The sequence below is a fragment of the Macrosteles quadrilineatus genome, unplaced genomic scaffold, assembly GCF_028750875.1.
Source record: "Macrosteles quadrilineatus isolate MER2022 unplaced genomic scaffold, UCM_ALF_1.0 Scaffold_8__2_contigs__length_117827958, whole genome shotgun sequence".
Taxonomy (NCBI): Eukaryota; Metazoa; Arthropoda; class Insecta; order Hemiptera; family Cicadellidae; genus Macrosteles; species Macrosteles quadrilineatus.
The window spans coordinates 21,339,880-21,357,651 of NW_026542601.1; the positions used below are offsets into that span (position 1 = coordinate 21,339,880).

General features: G+C 33.9%; 3 protein-coding genes across 3 annotated transcripts in view; 2 read left to right on the forward strand and 1 right to left on the reverse strand.

Moving 5' to 3' along the window:
• The first annotated feature begins 2,349 nt into the window (after positions 1-2,349).
• LOC128999686 (uncharacterized) lies at positions 2,350-6,541 on the forward strand. Its single transcript, XM_054426312.1, has 5 exons — positions 2,350-2,478; positions 3,394-3,757; positions 4,810-4,910; positions 5,981-6,057; positions 6,398-6,541. Exons 2-5 carry the CDS (start codon positions 3,410-3,412, stop codon positions 6,445-6,447), a joined length of 576 nt encoding a protein of 191 aa, XP_054282287.1. The 5' UTR covers positions 2,350-2,478; positions 3,394-3,409; the 3' UTR covers positions 6,448-6,541.
• Positions 6,542-7,144: 603 nt separating this feature from the next.
• On the reverse strand, positions 7,145-16,429 carry LOC128999681 (PI-PLC X domain-containing protein 1-like). The gene is made up of 7 exons (XM_054426302.1): positions 16,237-16,429; positions 14,982-15,275; positions 14,221-14,396; positions 13,050-13,248; positions 8,770-9,031; positions 7,588-7,699; positions 7,145-7,415 (listed from the first exon to the last, which is right to left on the reverse strand). The coding sequence occupies exons 1-7, from the start codon at positions 16,337-16,339 to the stop codon at positions 7,284-7,286; spliced, it is 1,278 nt and encodes a 425-aa protein (XP_054282277.1). The 5' UTR covers positions 16,340-16,429; the 3' UTR covers positions 7,145-7,283.
• A 64-nt stretch (positions 16,430-16,493) lies between these two features.
• The window catches only part of LOC129000256 (reticulocalbin-2-like), a 6,536-nt gene continuing 5,257 nt past the window's right edge, over positions 16,494-17,772 (forward strand). Inside the window, exon 1 of the mRNA XM_054427217.1 lies at positions 16,494-16,526. Coding sequence (XP_054283192.1) covers positions 16,494-16,526 — 33 coding nt within the window. The remainder of the gene's footprint in view (positions 16,527-17,772) is intronic.

The following is a 17,772-nucleotide window of genomic DNA, read 5'->3' on the forward strand; positions in this document are numbered from 1 at the left end:
GGTTGGTAGGATCATGTAATTCACTCTCTTCGGGTTGAAGGTTGGCATTCCATCCATTTTTTTATGGGCCCAAGATGAGAGAAAAAACATCTTCTTCCACATCCTCATTTGCTTCTAAGGCTTCCTCAAGGGTAAGAAACTGAGGACCAAGTTTATCTTTGAATATTCTCAGCTGCCTACAGTTTTCTTCTTTATAGCAAGGCAAGGAGTGGTGAGTAGCCTATGTTGTCGATTAAGTTTTTCTTGGTTGATGCTTGGTTTTTTATGGTTGAAAGGTCGATGCTCTGTCCATAACTTGTGTAGTAGGAACCCACCATCAATAACATACTGCACTTGACCATGGAAGTGCTTGTTTTCAATGGGGACAGGGGCTTTAGGCCTTTAAAGATTTGATTTGGTTCTTTGTGCAAACCGTTATTATCAAACAACGAGAAAGAGTATGGACCCAGTTCATAGGACAAGAAGTGTTTTAGTTCTTCATCAGAATTTTTAAGGATGCTGATACGTTGAAACAAGGTGTTGGGGTATACGGGTAAGAATTCTCTACTTTCATCGCGTTATTCTATGGCAAGTGGCTGGACACGGTCTACTCGTCTGAATTTGACATTGCCAAAGTTAAAAGTTATCTACAACTCTTTTAATGTATTTCATCCTTTTTTCTCAATCACTATAGCAGTCAACCCTGTGGCCAGCAACATCCCTGTGCTGAGAAAATAAATGGGGGTTTTGTGGGAACGGGAAATGTTCCAGCAGTCAGTCATACATCTTGGCATAGATATATCAAGTGTGTTTCAGTTCATTATCATGAATAAATAGTTCTAATTATCGTAACATGGGTTGTTTCCATGGAAACCCAATGTAAAACCTTTGTAAAACGGTTAGGGTTTATTTTCATTTTTGGTTTTGCCCAGCATGATCGGACTATGGGAACAGGGATTTATGGGGGGTTTTATGGGGTAAAAATTAGTTTTTCCTATTTTTGACCTTATAAACTTAAAATTTAGCGATTTCTTTCCATATAATTTTGTAGAGCTTAAAAAACAAATAATTTAGTATACTAAAGCGTTGTTATGCGCCTAATGGTTACGGAGAAAATTCCAAAAATCTGTAAATTTAAAATGCTCATGTTATTCTTATTGCGACTAAGTAAACTGTTGTAGTTTGCTTGTTTATGTACATATTTTGATCAAATTTGGAAAATGTATTCATTTTATGTACCAAATTATTACATTTTACAAAAAAACACCTTTTTACCCTCCCTGTTGCAGCAAACCTAGGTACTCGTAAAACTTTGATTTAAATAGGGAATAAATGTGATATTTCTAAGGAGACATTTTAGTGTAAATCCAATAAGAATAAGGGAAATGGAAATTCGCTTAGTCTGCAGGTTTGCTGTGGCGGGGGTATTTTTAAGTGTGTTTCAGTTTGTTATCATGAATAAATAGTTAAAATTATCGTAACATGGGTTGTTTCCATGGAAACCTAATGTAAAACGGCAGCATTTAGCAATGTTTTAAATTTTTTGTACTTCTTGCCTTTTTTAGTGTGCTCTAGTGGCGAAACGGTTCGTCGTAGAAACAAACATTATATAGGAAACTTGTAGTAAATTTTGTAATCTTTAATTTTACAAAGCAGGATTTTCTCAAAAACCCATACTTACCAAGATTTGTCTGAAAAACCAAAAAAAGTGCCCAAATTTTAAGGTTTTTCACAAAATAACCAATGTTCCGGGCAAAATATCTGTCAGCAAACCTCATATTCGTGTTCAGCGACCCAAAAAACATAAAGAAAAGTGATGATTAGGACTGTACCTAAACTTTCCGCTAACTGCTACTTATAGTCCTAATATGCCTAGCCTATATATATATTTAAAATTTTGTGAGGATTCTGAAAATGACATTTAAATTAATTTAACATTAATTAACATTAATTTTTACATTAATTTAAATTAGTGCATTTTTAACAGAGTAATATAACCTTTTTCATAACAACTACAATAATTTGTGGAAAACCTTAATTAAATTGTTATTCCCTAACGGTTTAGGTTGGAAACCTCAAATGTGCGTCATTATGTTGCCATTACCATGTAGTTTGATGCAAAATTTTATTTAACACTTATGACCGGACACCCTGTATATGTCATCTTACAGTACACATAGGATTTGTATTGTTTTCCTTAAACATAGTTTATAATATTCATTCTAGTTTGGTACCTACCATTACATTATGTCAATTTTTAACAAATAAAAAAGTAATAATTGTAGTCATTGATCAAGGGTTTTACAATAGATTTGTGATTAAAATCAGAAGAGTAATCAGATACAGATTAAAAACCAATTGAGACACTTCTGTCTGTAAAAGAGTCTTTCATTTCTTATGTTATGGTGACATTGACATTCAATGCAGTAGTTTGTGTAATGTGATGTGAGAAAAGGAGTGATATATCAATCGATAAGTATAAGCAGCACCATGTATTAGGTAAGAAAGTTGACTAAGTAAATTTTAATTTACATTTTTCTCCACACATATCTCTTAAAAAAGTACAATACCGTATTTTGTTTAAAAACATTTTTATTGTTGTATTTTATATCAAATTAGTGGTCTAGGTGCGCTTTTGGTTTGTCTTTTGGTAATATTGGATACATGTTCAAACTTATACAAAACACAAAATATTTTAAAATTTAAAGGGAATTTAATAATTTCTTGAAATTAATAATTTTTAACACACATAATTCAAGTTTAAATTCAATACAAAATTCAACCTGTTTTATTCAGTTTACAAATTTTGTTGTTGGTCAAAAATATTTAATTCGGTAGCTATGTATATGCAAAATAAACTACTATAATACAATTTTTGAAGATAAAGATAATACTATAAATTTCTTAAACAACGCAACAATGAAAACAAATTTAATCCATACTACCTATAAATTATTTATTAGAAAATTGTTTTAGACTGTATAAATGTTTATTTTCTTCATGTATTATTTCCCTTTGCCTGCTATACTTATAGGTCATAACGACTGGTGATTTTTTAACCCTTTAAGGTTAAATAATTAGGGCCAGATAATCACCCAAATGCCTCAAAAGAATTTATATTAAGGATACTATACGTTAGTTGTACTTGTATCATTAAAACACAAAAGTTTATTATTTCATAGATACTAGGAAAGGTTTATTGCAAGGCATTTTGATTAGATACTATAACAATATAAAAATAATAATATTATTTATTTTATACTTTGGCAAACTACACTCTCAGTTCAACACCAAAGATTTGAATCCACAAAGCGCCTACACATTTTAATTAATGAAGCACACAATATCCAATACCAATGATCCTAAAAAGTTTGGTAAACTACTCCCAAATAATAACAAATATGTTTCAACCAGAAAACAGTATACTACGATGAAGATATTGCTCGTAGGAGTAGTGATGATGCTTCAAGAGGGAATGACCTATTATCAGAGTCAATTCGATCAAGTAGCTCCTCTTCAACCAACTAGGGACGTTTGTGTCGCCATGATTCCTCCCTACATCGGCAGACGACCCTTCAGAAACACGGCTCCAATGAACATTGAAGTGGAAGGCCAATGGATCAGTCACAAGAGGATTTGTGTGTGCGCTTCCTCCCCTTTTGATAGGTATCAAGCATTCACGGGCATGATGGTGCAAATTATGAAGGACAACTTGCCTTTTGGTGAGTTTGAACAAGATGAAAAAACAGAGGTTACAGACTGCTCGCCCGGTCAAAAGGTGAGCAATGTGTATTTTCAGTAGGAAGCGAAGTGATGGTTATACTTTACCATAAAGTTGACAGCCACTATGAAACCGAATACTATCCAAATAAAAACTCAGTTGCAAAGTCGAATACAATCCTTGCAAATGCGTTAACAGCTAGTAACATTAATGTAAGTGTACACAATACGGTAGTAGCAAACACTTTTAAAATGTTCAATAGCTAAGGTCTCAAGCAAAAAATGTTGTGTCTTTATGTTGGCTTTACAATATGGTGTTTTCAATGTAGTTTAAAAATTAGAATGTTCTCTTTTGTAAAGGGTAAAATATATAAATGTATTAAACACTATTTGAATCTACTTCATCTAAGTTTGATATCTAAATAGTGCCGCTCTAGTGGAAGCGAAAAATGCCTTTCCTTTTCTAGAAGGAAGGGAAAAATACCTCCGAAAGGAAGGAGGGTGGGAGCCCGTAGCAAGTCCTATGCAAAAAGCGGGCTTACATTCAAAAGACAATTTCAAAGACCAATTTTACATTTTATAATAAAAAATTAACAATAATGAAACAATCTATATCTCTGCTAGATTTTTTTACTATTTCAAGGTATTAATTATCGTGGATTCGATAAGTTTACAACATTTTTTAATCATCTCCACAACTTAGCTATACCAGTATGTTAGGGTTTTAGCTAAAACATAGTTTTGTCTGAGTAGCTAAAAGTGATTATAGTGATCGCCTTCAAGTCTGAAGGCTGCTGGTTCGATTTCAAGCGAGATTGATTATGGACTCTGATGCCATTAATTTGTCATTGGGCTGTTCAACAACAGTTTTGATGTTAGATAGTAACATGACACTGGTTTGGACTGTTCTCTCACACAAAAAAATTTTAGTTATATATTTTAGTAAAATATTTTTACAGATACACATACTCAAAATAATAAAAAAAACATTAGTCATGTCTTAAAAATGTAATAAAATATTTAAACAAAAAGATGACAAATGAGATTGGTAAGGTAGGAATACATTTACTATGTTAGTCTATACAAGGACTCAAAGGTTAATATTTGCAGAACTTGGCTCTCGTCCGGTCATCTTACAAACTCCTCACTGCTGCGGTCAACTGGGTCGCCCCTTCCAACTTTGATGTCTACACGGAACAGCTGTCCTGCATGTAAGAGTACAACATTATCTAATACATAACTGATTCTTCCACTTGTGTACACAGTTCAAGACGAGTTTACAAGCTTTTTACCAACTTTTAGAAAAAAAAACAGAGAGTTTGGTTGAGTGGTGAGAGTTTTACCAGCTTTTTACTAGCAGCTTGTAGGTTTTTCCATGTTCAGCGTACTTGCTGCATTCACTCAATAGTTACTATTAAAAAGATCTGAATATTATTGACTCTGAAGACGACTTTGCATGCCAATCACTGAATTCTGAGCAAACTAGATTGCCAAAATATCCAAGGGTACTCACATTTGCTTGTATAGTCTTGAGGATGTTATAGGAGTTGGTTGATAGCAGGAGTTGTATGTTGTAAATGAATGAAATGAAATGAAATGAAATATGCTTTATTGTCTTTTGAATTTTAACAAATTATTGACAACGTCATGATACAGCTAAACAAACTTATAGCACAGTCAGTTAATAATTAATTAAATACTTATAGCTAACTAAAAAAAGGAGACATATAGGCCTACAATACTTGTTAAAAAAACAAAAAACAAATTACAACTGAAGAATCTTATTGTTAAAAAAATCTTCCAAACTATAAAATGGGTTATTGGTCAGCCAACAATAAAATTTATTCTTGAAATCCTTTATAGTATATAATTTAATTATGGATTCAAGAAAGCTATACACTTTAAGTGACTATTTAGAGTTTTACTTAAACGATGGAATTCTATTGAGGTATGGTTCTTATTTCTGGTATTATGATTATGAGTATTGTGTCTAAATTTTAAAAGATGTTGATTTTCCAAGATATAAACTATTAAGTCATAAATATACACGTTAATAATGTACTTACCGTCAAGCCTGCTTTTCTACTTGCTGTCTAGTAGGTTGTAGTAGAGATGGGAAGAAATGCTGTTATTTTTCAATAAAGGTCAGGAACGCTTTTTGGTAATAGGTAAAATAATACTATTATTTTTTTCACCTATTAATTACAAAGCCCTCATAGATTAGGACAAAAAAAATCCAAATAACTGTATTTCCCATTAATTTTGAACCTTTCTGTATTAGAGTAACAATTGTCGCCATGAATCAGAAGTATTGGACGGTACAGTTTCCAATTATAGCGGCACCGCACAAATACCCAGGTAAGCACTTTTTATTACAATAGCACATTAGATAGTACCTACCTTTCTGTTCAATTCATACCTGTAATATTTGGAGGGAAAGACAGAAATGTTATTTTACTATCTTTGTACAGTCTAAAACTACAAATCAGGTTGTATGAGCTCTTGATGCTGATTTTAGTAGACTCGTCAGCCCATACAATGCAAAAAGGGTCAATAGGATTAGGATTAAGGTTTGTGAAAGGATTTTTAATTGATGTTTTTCTAAATAGTGCTAGTATATTGGTAGCTAGCTAACCTGAAATATTACCTATACCTATTTATTGTATGTTCTCCTCTTAAGAAATAAATGTTGTTACAGAGTATCCAAACATTACGAAGAAAGAAAAATTGACACAATCTTCGGCTTAGGTCAAATTTACTATTTAAATAGCAGCCTTGTTATATGCAATTCATTATATTTAGCTTAACAAACTGATCAAGATGTTTGTACCTACCAAATGTATTTAAATAGTTCATTTTCATGTAATTTTTATATCATATTAAATGTTTTTTATACATATATACAATTTTTATCAAACCTTTTGCTTAAAATAGTGTTTTTTGGTGTTAGGGACTATCATATTTTAATGTGACACTAAAATTTGCAACAGTTATCCATTGAGTTTTCAAAGGCATAATAAAATTTTGGGGTAAAAAATAAAATACGCCCCGAAGCAGTGTTTTCAATTCTCAGTTACACATACTCACTATTAATCCAGGTCTTGACTTAAGCGTAATGATTAACAAGGTTGGCCAGTTAGTTAAAACTATAGATGGCCTTTCAGATGATAAAACCATTTGTCTAATCTCTCAAAATGAGGGTCTGACTCGTGAAACTGTAGTTGTGGGCTTTGGCCAGCATGTCGTTTAGCGAAGAGAAAGTTGTAAGATTTGAAGTGGGATGATTTGAACAATTAACGTGCGTAAGAATGAGACTGAGGTTCAAAAGAACGCTGAATGAGCTACCGAATCACCGGAATTACTTTCAAATAGTGATTCATAATCAAAGGGGTTTTGTAGAAGATAAGGTAAATAAATAATGTTACATTTTTATAAAAATTCTGCATTTTATTATAGGTACTGTTTATAAGAAAAGACATTGTATAAAAATATACTCTGAGTTACTACATGATATAGAGATTACGAGGAATTGAGAATATAAATTTTTGGGTCCTGAAACCTTTTTTTGGATCACCAATGCAATGCTACATACATAGGTTGAATGCTTTCTTGAGGTTCCACTGGATGGCTGCATTCACAATGCCTGAGCCTCTGAAAAAGTCAACGGCTACGATGTTGCATTTGACTCCCCACGCTCCACGGAACCACTCTGTCACCTGCATAGCACAAACAAACTTATAATAGGGCATAATGATTAGAAATTTGTATTAAATAATAAATACTATGAGAACAACTAGGGTGCAATGGTTTAATTTATCAATGTTGCAAGTATTGAAGTATGAAGTGCAAAGGAAAAAAAGTGTAGGGATTACCACAAAACTGCTTTACCATAATATTTGTGTCAGCTGCCATTGTTCGTAAGCCTCCAGCAGAGTCCAGTAGTACGTCCCAGCGGTCCGGGGTCAACTCTGCCATTGCTGCCCAGGCTCCCAGCGGCCTTCTGTGAGAATATACAACTACAGTAGTATCAGAAACATAACTTAACAAGTAAAGCATTATATTGATATTTTTAGTAGAGTAATTTTGCCATGGGATGGTGCTCGCCAGGTTGCCAGTTAGATCCTGAGAAAATTTAGAACCTGTTTGATGGTTTCAAACTAGACCCAGCTGCCCTCAACTCCATTTATGGGAATGGCTAGAGAATCAGTTGTTATTAGTGGTATCAAAACCTACACAAGGCATCTAACTCCATTCTACACTCATATTTCAGGTTTGGTTTGAATTACATAAATACACCCAGTTGAATCCTCCACCCATTCAATAAATATTTTCTGATAAATATTTCCAGTTCTTGACCTAGAATGACAGGTTCAAACTGAAACCGTGCAAGACATTATATCACCGCCCCAGCGCCCCTCCTACCATCTTCTACTATCCTTTAATTACCTGCAAGTTATTCCATAGACGAATGAGCTATAAAGATTAGCACAGAAGTGAAAGAGTATGCATCACCAGTATTTGTTAGAAATGTTACTTAAAATAGTTTATAATTTTCAAATCCCTGTATACCATTCCACTGTCTTGCTAAAGTTTAGCTCTAATGCCTGCTTTCAAGTTGTGTAAATGCTGACAATAGAATCCAGATAAGAAGGTTTGAGGGACAGGCAATTCAAGTACAAAAATATAAAACTACTTAACAATACCAAAACCTCAATTAGGTTTTCAGCACTAAGATCAGCACACTACCTACAGATTAAACCTGCTACCCTTTCCAGGTTTAAACATTGCTTTAATGACCATACTTTTGTTGCTCCTTTATATTCTACACAACAATTTTGTCCCGTAAGCACTTGCCTAGTGGGAAATATGACCCTGAAAAATACCTTCTGAAAGTAGTTCAACCCCTTTATTTTTTGGTTTATGAAAAAAAAATCAATCCAACCCAATCTTTACCCCTACTTTGAGGAGTTCTGCAAATTCCCCATGAAAGTACCCATCAATGTCCTTATATCACAAGCACAAAACTGAAACCACTACAGACATAATCAGAAAATAAGCTACAAAACTTACTTCCTCATGACGGAATCCAAGAAAGTCTTGAGTGAGTCCAGTTTCTTTGTGTCAGCCCACTGATGTCTTACAGGATGCCATAGCTTGTGAGTGCCTCTAGCGACTACGGCTTGGTTGTTGTAAGACACTATCAGCTGTTTGCCAGTCTTCCAGATATCATTCAATGTAGAGTACCAACTCAGTGCTGGTGTCACCATGTATTCCGACAGCTGATCCTCAATGTATTTGACCAGCTGAAGGTGAACATCTTGCGTCTTGAAACCTGTGAACAATTAAGAATTAAGATTCATTTTAGAGATTACATTAATAAAATCCTAATAAACGATTAATCCCCATAGAACAAATCTTAGAACACTTAGTGTCATCATATTTACGCCATAATACACTATTTTGACGAACTACCCAGCAAGGATTTAGTCCAGAAAACAGCTGTTTGCCGCAAGCTTAATGAAATGGGGTTTCATTACGTGCTACTGTACTGTTGAGTTGTACCGGGCACAAATCAGCTGATTATACTGTATGTGGGTGGCAATGAGTGGTTATAAACAAAAACATAACCTCTCTTAGGGGCGGTTTGGGAGCTCGAGCCCAGCTAGTACGCGCCTAGTGTTAGACGCGCCTAACTTTAGTCCCCGGACAAGAAACCAGGCTTGGGAGCTCGCGCCTAAGTTGAAATGGTCGTAGATCAAGTATAGTCGCGCCTAAGTTGCAGCGCAGCTAGATGGACAGGGAATCGCGGGGAATTCATGTTTTGACGTTGGCAACGGCCACTGCAGAGCACGTTACCGTTGACAACAACAAACGATGAACAATTGAAGATGGATACAATTTTATCATGGTATATCAACGGTGGATAATTAGTAGACTATGGTTTAAGTTTCTGCATTGTACCATTGCAAAAATTTAGTTTTGTAAGATCGTTTATTTACATCTCAATGACGGCTATGTTTTATTTCTGGTACTACACCTTATAAATACTTACAGAGCAACATAGGCTTCTGAAAATCAATATGATTTCTTTCAGAGATCAAAAACATTAGGTAGCCTAATCATTTAACAAAGATTACCCTGTGTGTGGAACGGTAACATCTGAAACTCGGTTTCATGCAATAAAAAGCTTCAAAATTAAACAGCAATTGCCCTGTATAATATATGGGTATTGACGGAAATAAAATAAAGAGTATTTTAAGTAATTGCGGAGGTTATGATAGTGTGAAGCAAATGTATACCTATCTGATAATACTTACAAAAACATTTTTGTCAATTAAAAAATTTTTAAACATGACACTCTTTTATCTAACTTTCCTATAGGGAAGTAGCTATTACCGTAGGTAGCACTTAGTTCCGGGACCGATATACTTTTCCATTTTGATGTCCCTAGAGGCCAAAAACATCCCCTATTCGTTCGTCCCTATTCGTTCTAATGTTTATATATGTATAGCCCATAGATTATATACACGTCCATGAACGTGCCAACTTGAGTAATTTTTGTCTGATTTTGATAACATTTTGCATGAAAGTGTAAGGCGCGATAAACCTTAATGAGTTCACGAACCAGCATGATCAGACCATGGGAACCCGGGGTTTTATGGGATAAAAATAGTTTTTTTACCTCAATTTTAACCCCCTAAAACATAAATCTTTATCTTTAAAATATTTTAAAGAGTATAAAAAACAAATTAGTATCTTAAAATGTTTTGTACGGTTAATGGCTACAGAGACTATTCAACAAATCTTAAATTTAAAACTTCCATGTGATTCTCATGGAGAAGTTAACTGTTGTAGTTTTGTAGTTTATGGATATATTTTGATGAAACTTGGCAAATTTATTTATTTTATATAAAGCTGTTAATATTTTAGTAAAAACACACTTTATTGCCCTCCCTGTAGTAGTATACTTACACGTAGGTAGTTCTAGTTACTTGTTAAACCTAAAGCTATTTAAATAAATTTAATTGAAAGTCCTATTAGGTTATTGGATATTCGCGTAGTCTGTAGGTTTTCTGTGGCGGGATTATTGATACGCAATAAAAATAAAACGATTATAACTGTGAGCTATTTGCAGTTTTTTTATGTTTTGTTTATTATCTCTTCACTCTTTCGTAGGAGGTGAGTGGGGGGGGGGGGCATGTATGCGGTTGCTAATTTTTTCCAAGCTAATATAATATTTATAATTAAGGTACGGGTGCTTATAACCAAACTATCAGTTGAAATAAATTATATTCAGGCTCCATATTTTTATTGAAGTTAACAGTTAAGACAAAAACAAAATAATATTTCGTTAAATTACTTCCCGCAAGATTTTTTTATTATTTTGAACAACAGAAACCTAAAAAAAAAACTTTTATCAAATATACTTTGAGGGTAATGAAATTGTTCGGAATTTAATAACGAATTCCAATATAACATTCTTTTACTTAATATGTAAACAATTAACTTGCTAATGAGCTAATACCGGCATGATGTCGACTTAGACCTGCCCCCTGGCAGGACTAAAGTTGGGGACTAAACTCACTGATTTTTATGACGAAAACATATCTCTTAGTCCCGAAATTGGTCTCCCAAACCCACCGAGACTATCTCTTGGGCTGGCGCCTAAGTCTACTTGACTCCCAAACCAACAATATTTAGGCGCGAGATTATCCCTGCATAAGTTAGGCGCACGCCTAACTGATCCCGAGCTCACAAACCCGTTTTCGAGGCGGCAGCCTAAAATACCGGAAATATCCGGATTTAGTCGCGGACTAGCGCTAATACCGAGCTCCCAAACCGCCCCTTAGAGGTTAGTGATTTTTAGTCCTTTAGTTGGTGGTAATGTATAAGGATTTGTACAGATTTAGTAGTATGGCGTAAACTATTACGTCACTCGTCCAAAATGTGTTTTCAGGACTCGGACTCGTATGGTAATCCCGTACTCGACTTCGTCTCGCAAATACTTATTTTCAGGACTAGTAACGTAATATACTATTATACATTATAAGTAATATATCACAATTTACAACTTTATTATTACCACAGATTAAAGAGTAGACCAATAAAGTCTATCAACCTGAAACAAACATGATCAGCTCTCCTGGACCAAGGCCCCACTAGAAAAAACAAGCCATGCTGCAGGATCCATGACATCACGCTGATTAACTGCTATATCCCATATGTTTTAGGTAAATAAGCTGGCTGTTTGTCAGATTTTAACTGTAAGATTTTAGTACAACTCAACTATCCACCACTGTGACGTAGTGTTTTGCTGCCCGCGCTGCAGCATGGCCTGTTTTTCTAGTGGGGCCTTGCCTGGACCCAGATCTAACTATGAAGACTTTGTTATGAATTAACATTTTTTTAATTCATATAGGTCCTCTATTATTTTTAATTTGTATTAACGACCTCCCAGAATGTATAACCAGTAAAACTTATTTGTATGCAGATGATAGAACATTTTTAAATATTAATCCCGATCTTAAACAACTTAAAGAGTTAGCTCAAAACTCAATCAATGAAGCTTCTATTTGGTTTGAATCAAATGGCTTCCTCTTAAACAAAGATAAAACTCAAAAAATTGTTTTTAGCCTTAGACCCTGTGAATCAAATATGTTGGATGGTTATGTAGACAATGTTAAATTTCTTGGTATTTATCTGGATAAGACCCTTTCTTGGGGAGATCATATAGATTACATAAGTTCTAAGCTTTCAAGGGTAATTTGTCTTATAACTAAACTAATACATTGTATAGATCAAAATTATATTAAAACAGCCTACTTTGCTTATTTCCAATCCATTTTCAGATACAATATTATCTTTTACGGAAATTGCAGTAGGATAGAGGAAATTTTAGTCTTACAAAAGAAGTTAGTTAGAATCATATCTTGTGAACCCCAACAGGAACACTGTAAACCCCTGTTCATTCAGCTACAAATTCCAACAGTAATTAACATTTATATATTTGACTCTGTATCATATATTCTACAAAATCCCAACCTTATCAAACAAAATTCTCATGTTCATAATACAAGGAATAAAAACGTTGCTACCATAGATTTTTGACCATTAGATTATCAATGACTTATAAACTATTGTTAAAAATATTAAAAGTTAGTCTACCAAACCGATCAATGTAATTGATATTTTCAAATTGTCTACTAAACAAATTCCAAACTTCTTGACCTACAGCTCAATTGTCTAATCCAACTGCTAAATTGCATTTTTCACATAAGTACCCAAACATATCAGGTAACATTATATGCATTTATATTAATTAACATACCAGATCATTATAAATACATTACCAACAGGGAAGTGATGCAGGTCCAAAATTATAATATCCCTTGAATTGTTGAGAAAAACGATCACATCGTCTATAACTCCTTGGAAGTGCCTCAGCTTGACAAATCCATGATGAGTGTAGAATCCTTCATTCTTGTGATGTCCAAGCCGTATGTCCAGATATCTAACTCCGTGGATCAGTTGTGATAATACTGACTCCTCCTGTGAAATATTTGAAGAAAACTAATTGGAAACCAGATTAGAAATAGTAATTTCATCACAAGGGCTAAAGTGACTCTCTTCGACCTGAGTTCAAAGTTTTATCAACTTGCCCGTGCGAAGAACTTAATTTTTTGTCATATTGCACATTATTTAAGCAAACTAAGATAGAAAACAACAAACCAATTCATGTATAACCTCTCAAAACTTCTTCTAACTTGTTTTCAATTTAGCTGATGAAATTGCAAACAAGCAGCTGTTTAGTAAGAGATTCAATCATTTCAACAATTTCAATTGTGTCAGTGTACATTATACAATCAATGTGTCTAACTGTTAACAAGAATGCAAAAAGTAAGCTACAGCCGGTTAAAGCTGGGGATACATACTTTCGATACATTTGATTGTGAATGGATAACAACAATTGGATTGCCTGAATCAGGTATTTAAACCACTATTTTTAGCTATTCCTCTTAATCCAAAGGCCAAAGGCTCTTAATACTCATACTACCAGTACAATGAAAATAAAAGTCAACGAGTTTTTTTTATAATTTAAAGAACTTGCAGCTGCCTTATTTTAGACTAAAAATGCTTGAGATGAGAAACTTGGAAAAATGGAAAAATAAAAATATATTCATAAAAGATCTGATGACTGTGATTTTAATGTTGAAAAATATTGGGTAACATATGTGCAGTGGCTTGGTTAGATCAAATTTTGCAAACAATTTGCAGGTTTGTAGCTAGTAATTTCTGAGCTTAAAAACATTTGATTATTCGTTTCAAGTACTGTAATATATTCATTGAATCCAAGTGGCATTGTGTTCAAAACATACAGACTAATTGTTATGAACACTACTCTATTTTCTTATCTTTTTCAGTTGTGCAATAGCAACATATTTTTACTTTTAATGTTATAGCAGAAGTTTTTATTAAACACACTGTTAAAGCTCAATCAGTTGGAACTACTGTTGGTTTTACCTGTGTGAAGACATACTTTTCAAAGCGAGTTAGTTCACGAGCTTCAAAGCTGACGGAGTAGGCTGCTGAGTCGTGTGTTCCCGGGAGGAACAATTCAGTCATTCGGAATCTTCCCAGCTGATCCTGGTGATCCCACATCCAGGTGGGATGAGTCTGAAGACATGACGATGCTACCTCTGGATACGTGTTTAAAGGAGATGACAATTTTGTATTAGTAAAACCACCATAATACAATAATGTAATAAACGACTTTTAACTGGCAAATCTGCCTTCTGATAGACACAGCATGATTGCCATTACACCTATGTACCTACCACTTATTCAAAATAGAAAAAGTTCTAGCAAAGATAAAATTATCTATACACCCAATATCTCTATTCAGATTTAGTAAAAGATTAGGTCCCTGAAATGTAACATATTTAATGTAAAATTTGGTGTGCGAGTCCTAATTTACAGGTATGGTACCTTTAAAATTTTGATTTTAAATGCAATTTTTCCTATAAAACCCATAAACAAAGAGAAAATAGCATTTTAAAATTCCGCTTGACTGATTTTAATTAAAATTTAGTATGTTATGGTTTTTATAGTTCTAAACAAACCGGTACAACCCCCATTGCTGTAAAGATTATGATTTTAAAGTAATTGCAGCTTTTGTGATTTTTCCCATAAAATATCACAGTTGTTACTACCAACGCTGATAGTTGTTAAGAAGCTAATGGGAGAAAGTATGTGTGAGATTGGTGACCGTTTATTTTACTTACTCTCAAATCCTCGCCAGTAAATGACCCAATAACCCAGACACTGGGGGATAAATGTGTCCCTGTAGTTGAGGTAAGTTTCGCTCAAAGGGGTGTGACTCCAGCCAGAGGTGGAGGAGGGGGAGAGAGTAAACACGGGGGAGGTCAGGTTGACCTCAGGGTCTGTCACGTACAGAGCGATCATATCAGCTGACTCCACCTGTGGCACCCACCAGCTGATCAGCAGACGGCGGTTTGTCTTCTTGTCCATGCGACTGGACACACTCACTTCCACGTGGGATTTGCTGCACACATCCTCTGCAACAAAAATATACAGTAACTGGACGGAATCAATTAATTTTGATTAGATTTCTACAGCACTGATACCAGGTAGTTTTAAAACAAAGATAAGTGATTACCGGAATGATCTTTGCTATCTCAGGATAGATCGAGGACCTTATTTATAAAATTTGTTTACATTTTCATTAATTATGTTTTATAACACCAAATAAAATTCATAAAATAAATTATATGCCAGGGTTTGAATAGGGCCCTATTAAAAAGTAAAAATAGTGTTGTTATTTTCTAAAATTTACATAGGTTTAGTAAAAAAAAAATTAAATAAAAAATATTACAGACCAATTTTTTTTCTTTTTCTTGTCTTTTATGTACAAAAATTATTCTTTATCACGACCTTACAAAACCAATCAACCAGAACATAATCAAGCAAGTTGAATGAGCTAGCTAGTTTATTGATTGCAACACACGTCAATTGGGTTGATCCTTTTAATTACTGAACTCTCTCTCATTTATCTCCAGGATCATCAAGGTTGTAACATAGGATGATCTCTCATAACTTTACTTTTACTTTTTTTATTATTAAAAATGTTTATGTTCTGTATTCTGCACTGTCTAATGTAATTAATTAATGTAATAATTGTATTTACTGAGAGAAAATAAATATTCTTATTCTTATTTTTAAAAGTAATGAAAAAAGGCCTCATACTTATATTTTACAATTCCTAACAATATATAATGTTTGTACTACAATCTTAATTGAGTTAAAACATACTTACAAAATTATTAGTCCTTTTTGTGCATCAACTAAAACTGTTGCTAAAAAAAATAAGTAAAACCTAAATGAATATATTATTGTATGCAATTTATGTCAGTGTGAAGAAAGGGCTAAATTTAAACTAAACTGCATTTAACATGTTTGTACCAACAAGAGTTTACAAATCCAGACTAAATCAATACATTATTCTCAACCATAACTAACCTTTTGTCATCAAAGGTGCAGAACCCAGTTGCAGTCGTAACCCAGCAAGCCGTGAACCTGAGACTTGTGAGACGTAAAGGAGCAGGAATATATAAACACACATAATCAGGCTGTAGAAACTTGAGTGAATTGAGCTGAAACCCCACAGGAAATCCCACCCTTTTCAACACCTGTCATCAGCTGACCCTCACGGTCTATTGGTGCTGCTTGACAATGAGAGCCATCTCTCTCTCTCTCTGGCTAACTGATTAATGACCATGAACAATCAGTGTAGCCAAGCCAGCGAGACAGTGATGTCATTACTTGTCAGGTGTGATCTTCCTGTGTAAAATGGTTAAATGATGTCACTAGTCAAGGACACTGTCAATTTATGCCATTCATTTTAATTTAGTCGGTGGAAATTGTTGGGAAATAGGTGGAGTTGAGGAATGTAAGAGGGAGTTAAGAGAAGTATGTGCACAATCTGTAAAAGTTTTACAAAACACAATTGGTAATTTTCATTGGTTTTTACTATAAAAGCAGTATAGTTTGAATGAGATTGAAAATTGAAGACATAGAACATTTAAGCTGTGGTGCCCACTTAAAATTTAATTTTTATTACATCAAGGTACATTTTTAAACTCTTAGTTATATATATTTGTTTAAATGATTGTGTTATTTTCCTTGAAGGAAATACATGGCCTGAGTTGTGCAGCTAAGATTTACTTAGGTTTATTGATAAAAAAAGTGGTTCCTAAAGATCAGGTTCCAGTTGAAAACAGTCAACTAATGTGTGTAGCAGAGCAGTAATTGATAGTGTGAAAGTTAAATTTTATCAACTCACAACTTGTATCACCTCCAAAAATGAGACAAAACAAATTTATGCTCACCCAAATTATTTTAGAACACAATTTGAATCAGAAGTCGATGCAAGTGTTTCAGAATCAGTTTTTCTAAAGAAATATCTCCTAAAAAATTATCTCCCAGAAAAATTTTCAATCAAAGTGATCCATATATTATTTTACAGATTTTCAGTATTAAACCACAAATTCCTATAGAGAAAATATTTTTGTAAAGTACTAGAGCTCGCCCAGTGGTTGAAAGCTCGACCAAAAGCATGTATTGTGCAAAATTCTCTATTTTCACACCAATCTGTAAATAAAACATGTGATTGGAATTTCTTCTATTTTTTTTTGATCTTCTGTTTATATTTTGTTGTTATTTCATCACCAACATGGCCACCCATAAGGCCCATGTTATTTTTTTTTTAATTTTATATTAATTTGTTGTGTTTATTTATGTGTCTATATCAATTTAAAAAGGGATTCTGCACATCCACAGGCAGAAATTATCTTTCTAACAGTATGCGTAGATTTTCCCTGCGATGCACAGGAGCTGAGAATAGTATATTTCATCACTAGGGCCTAAAGTGACTCTTATCATAGACAAAAAGAATTAAATATAGACTTTAGAATTTAACTCAGCCGTGCTGCGGTTACCATGGTTACCGTAGGTTCCGGCGCTTCACACCGCTGTAGTTTACATAGCGTGTACGCC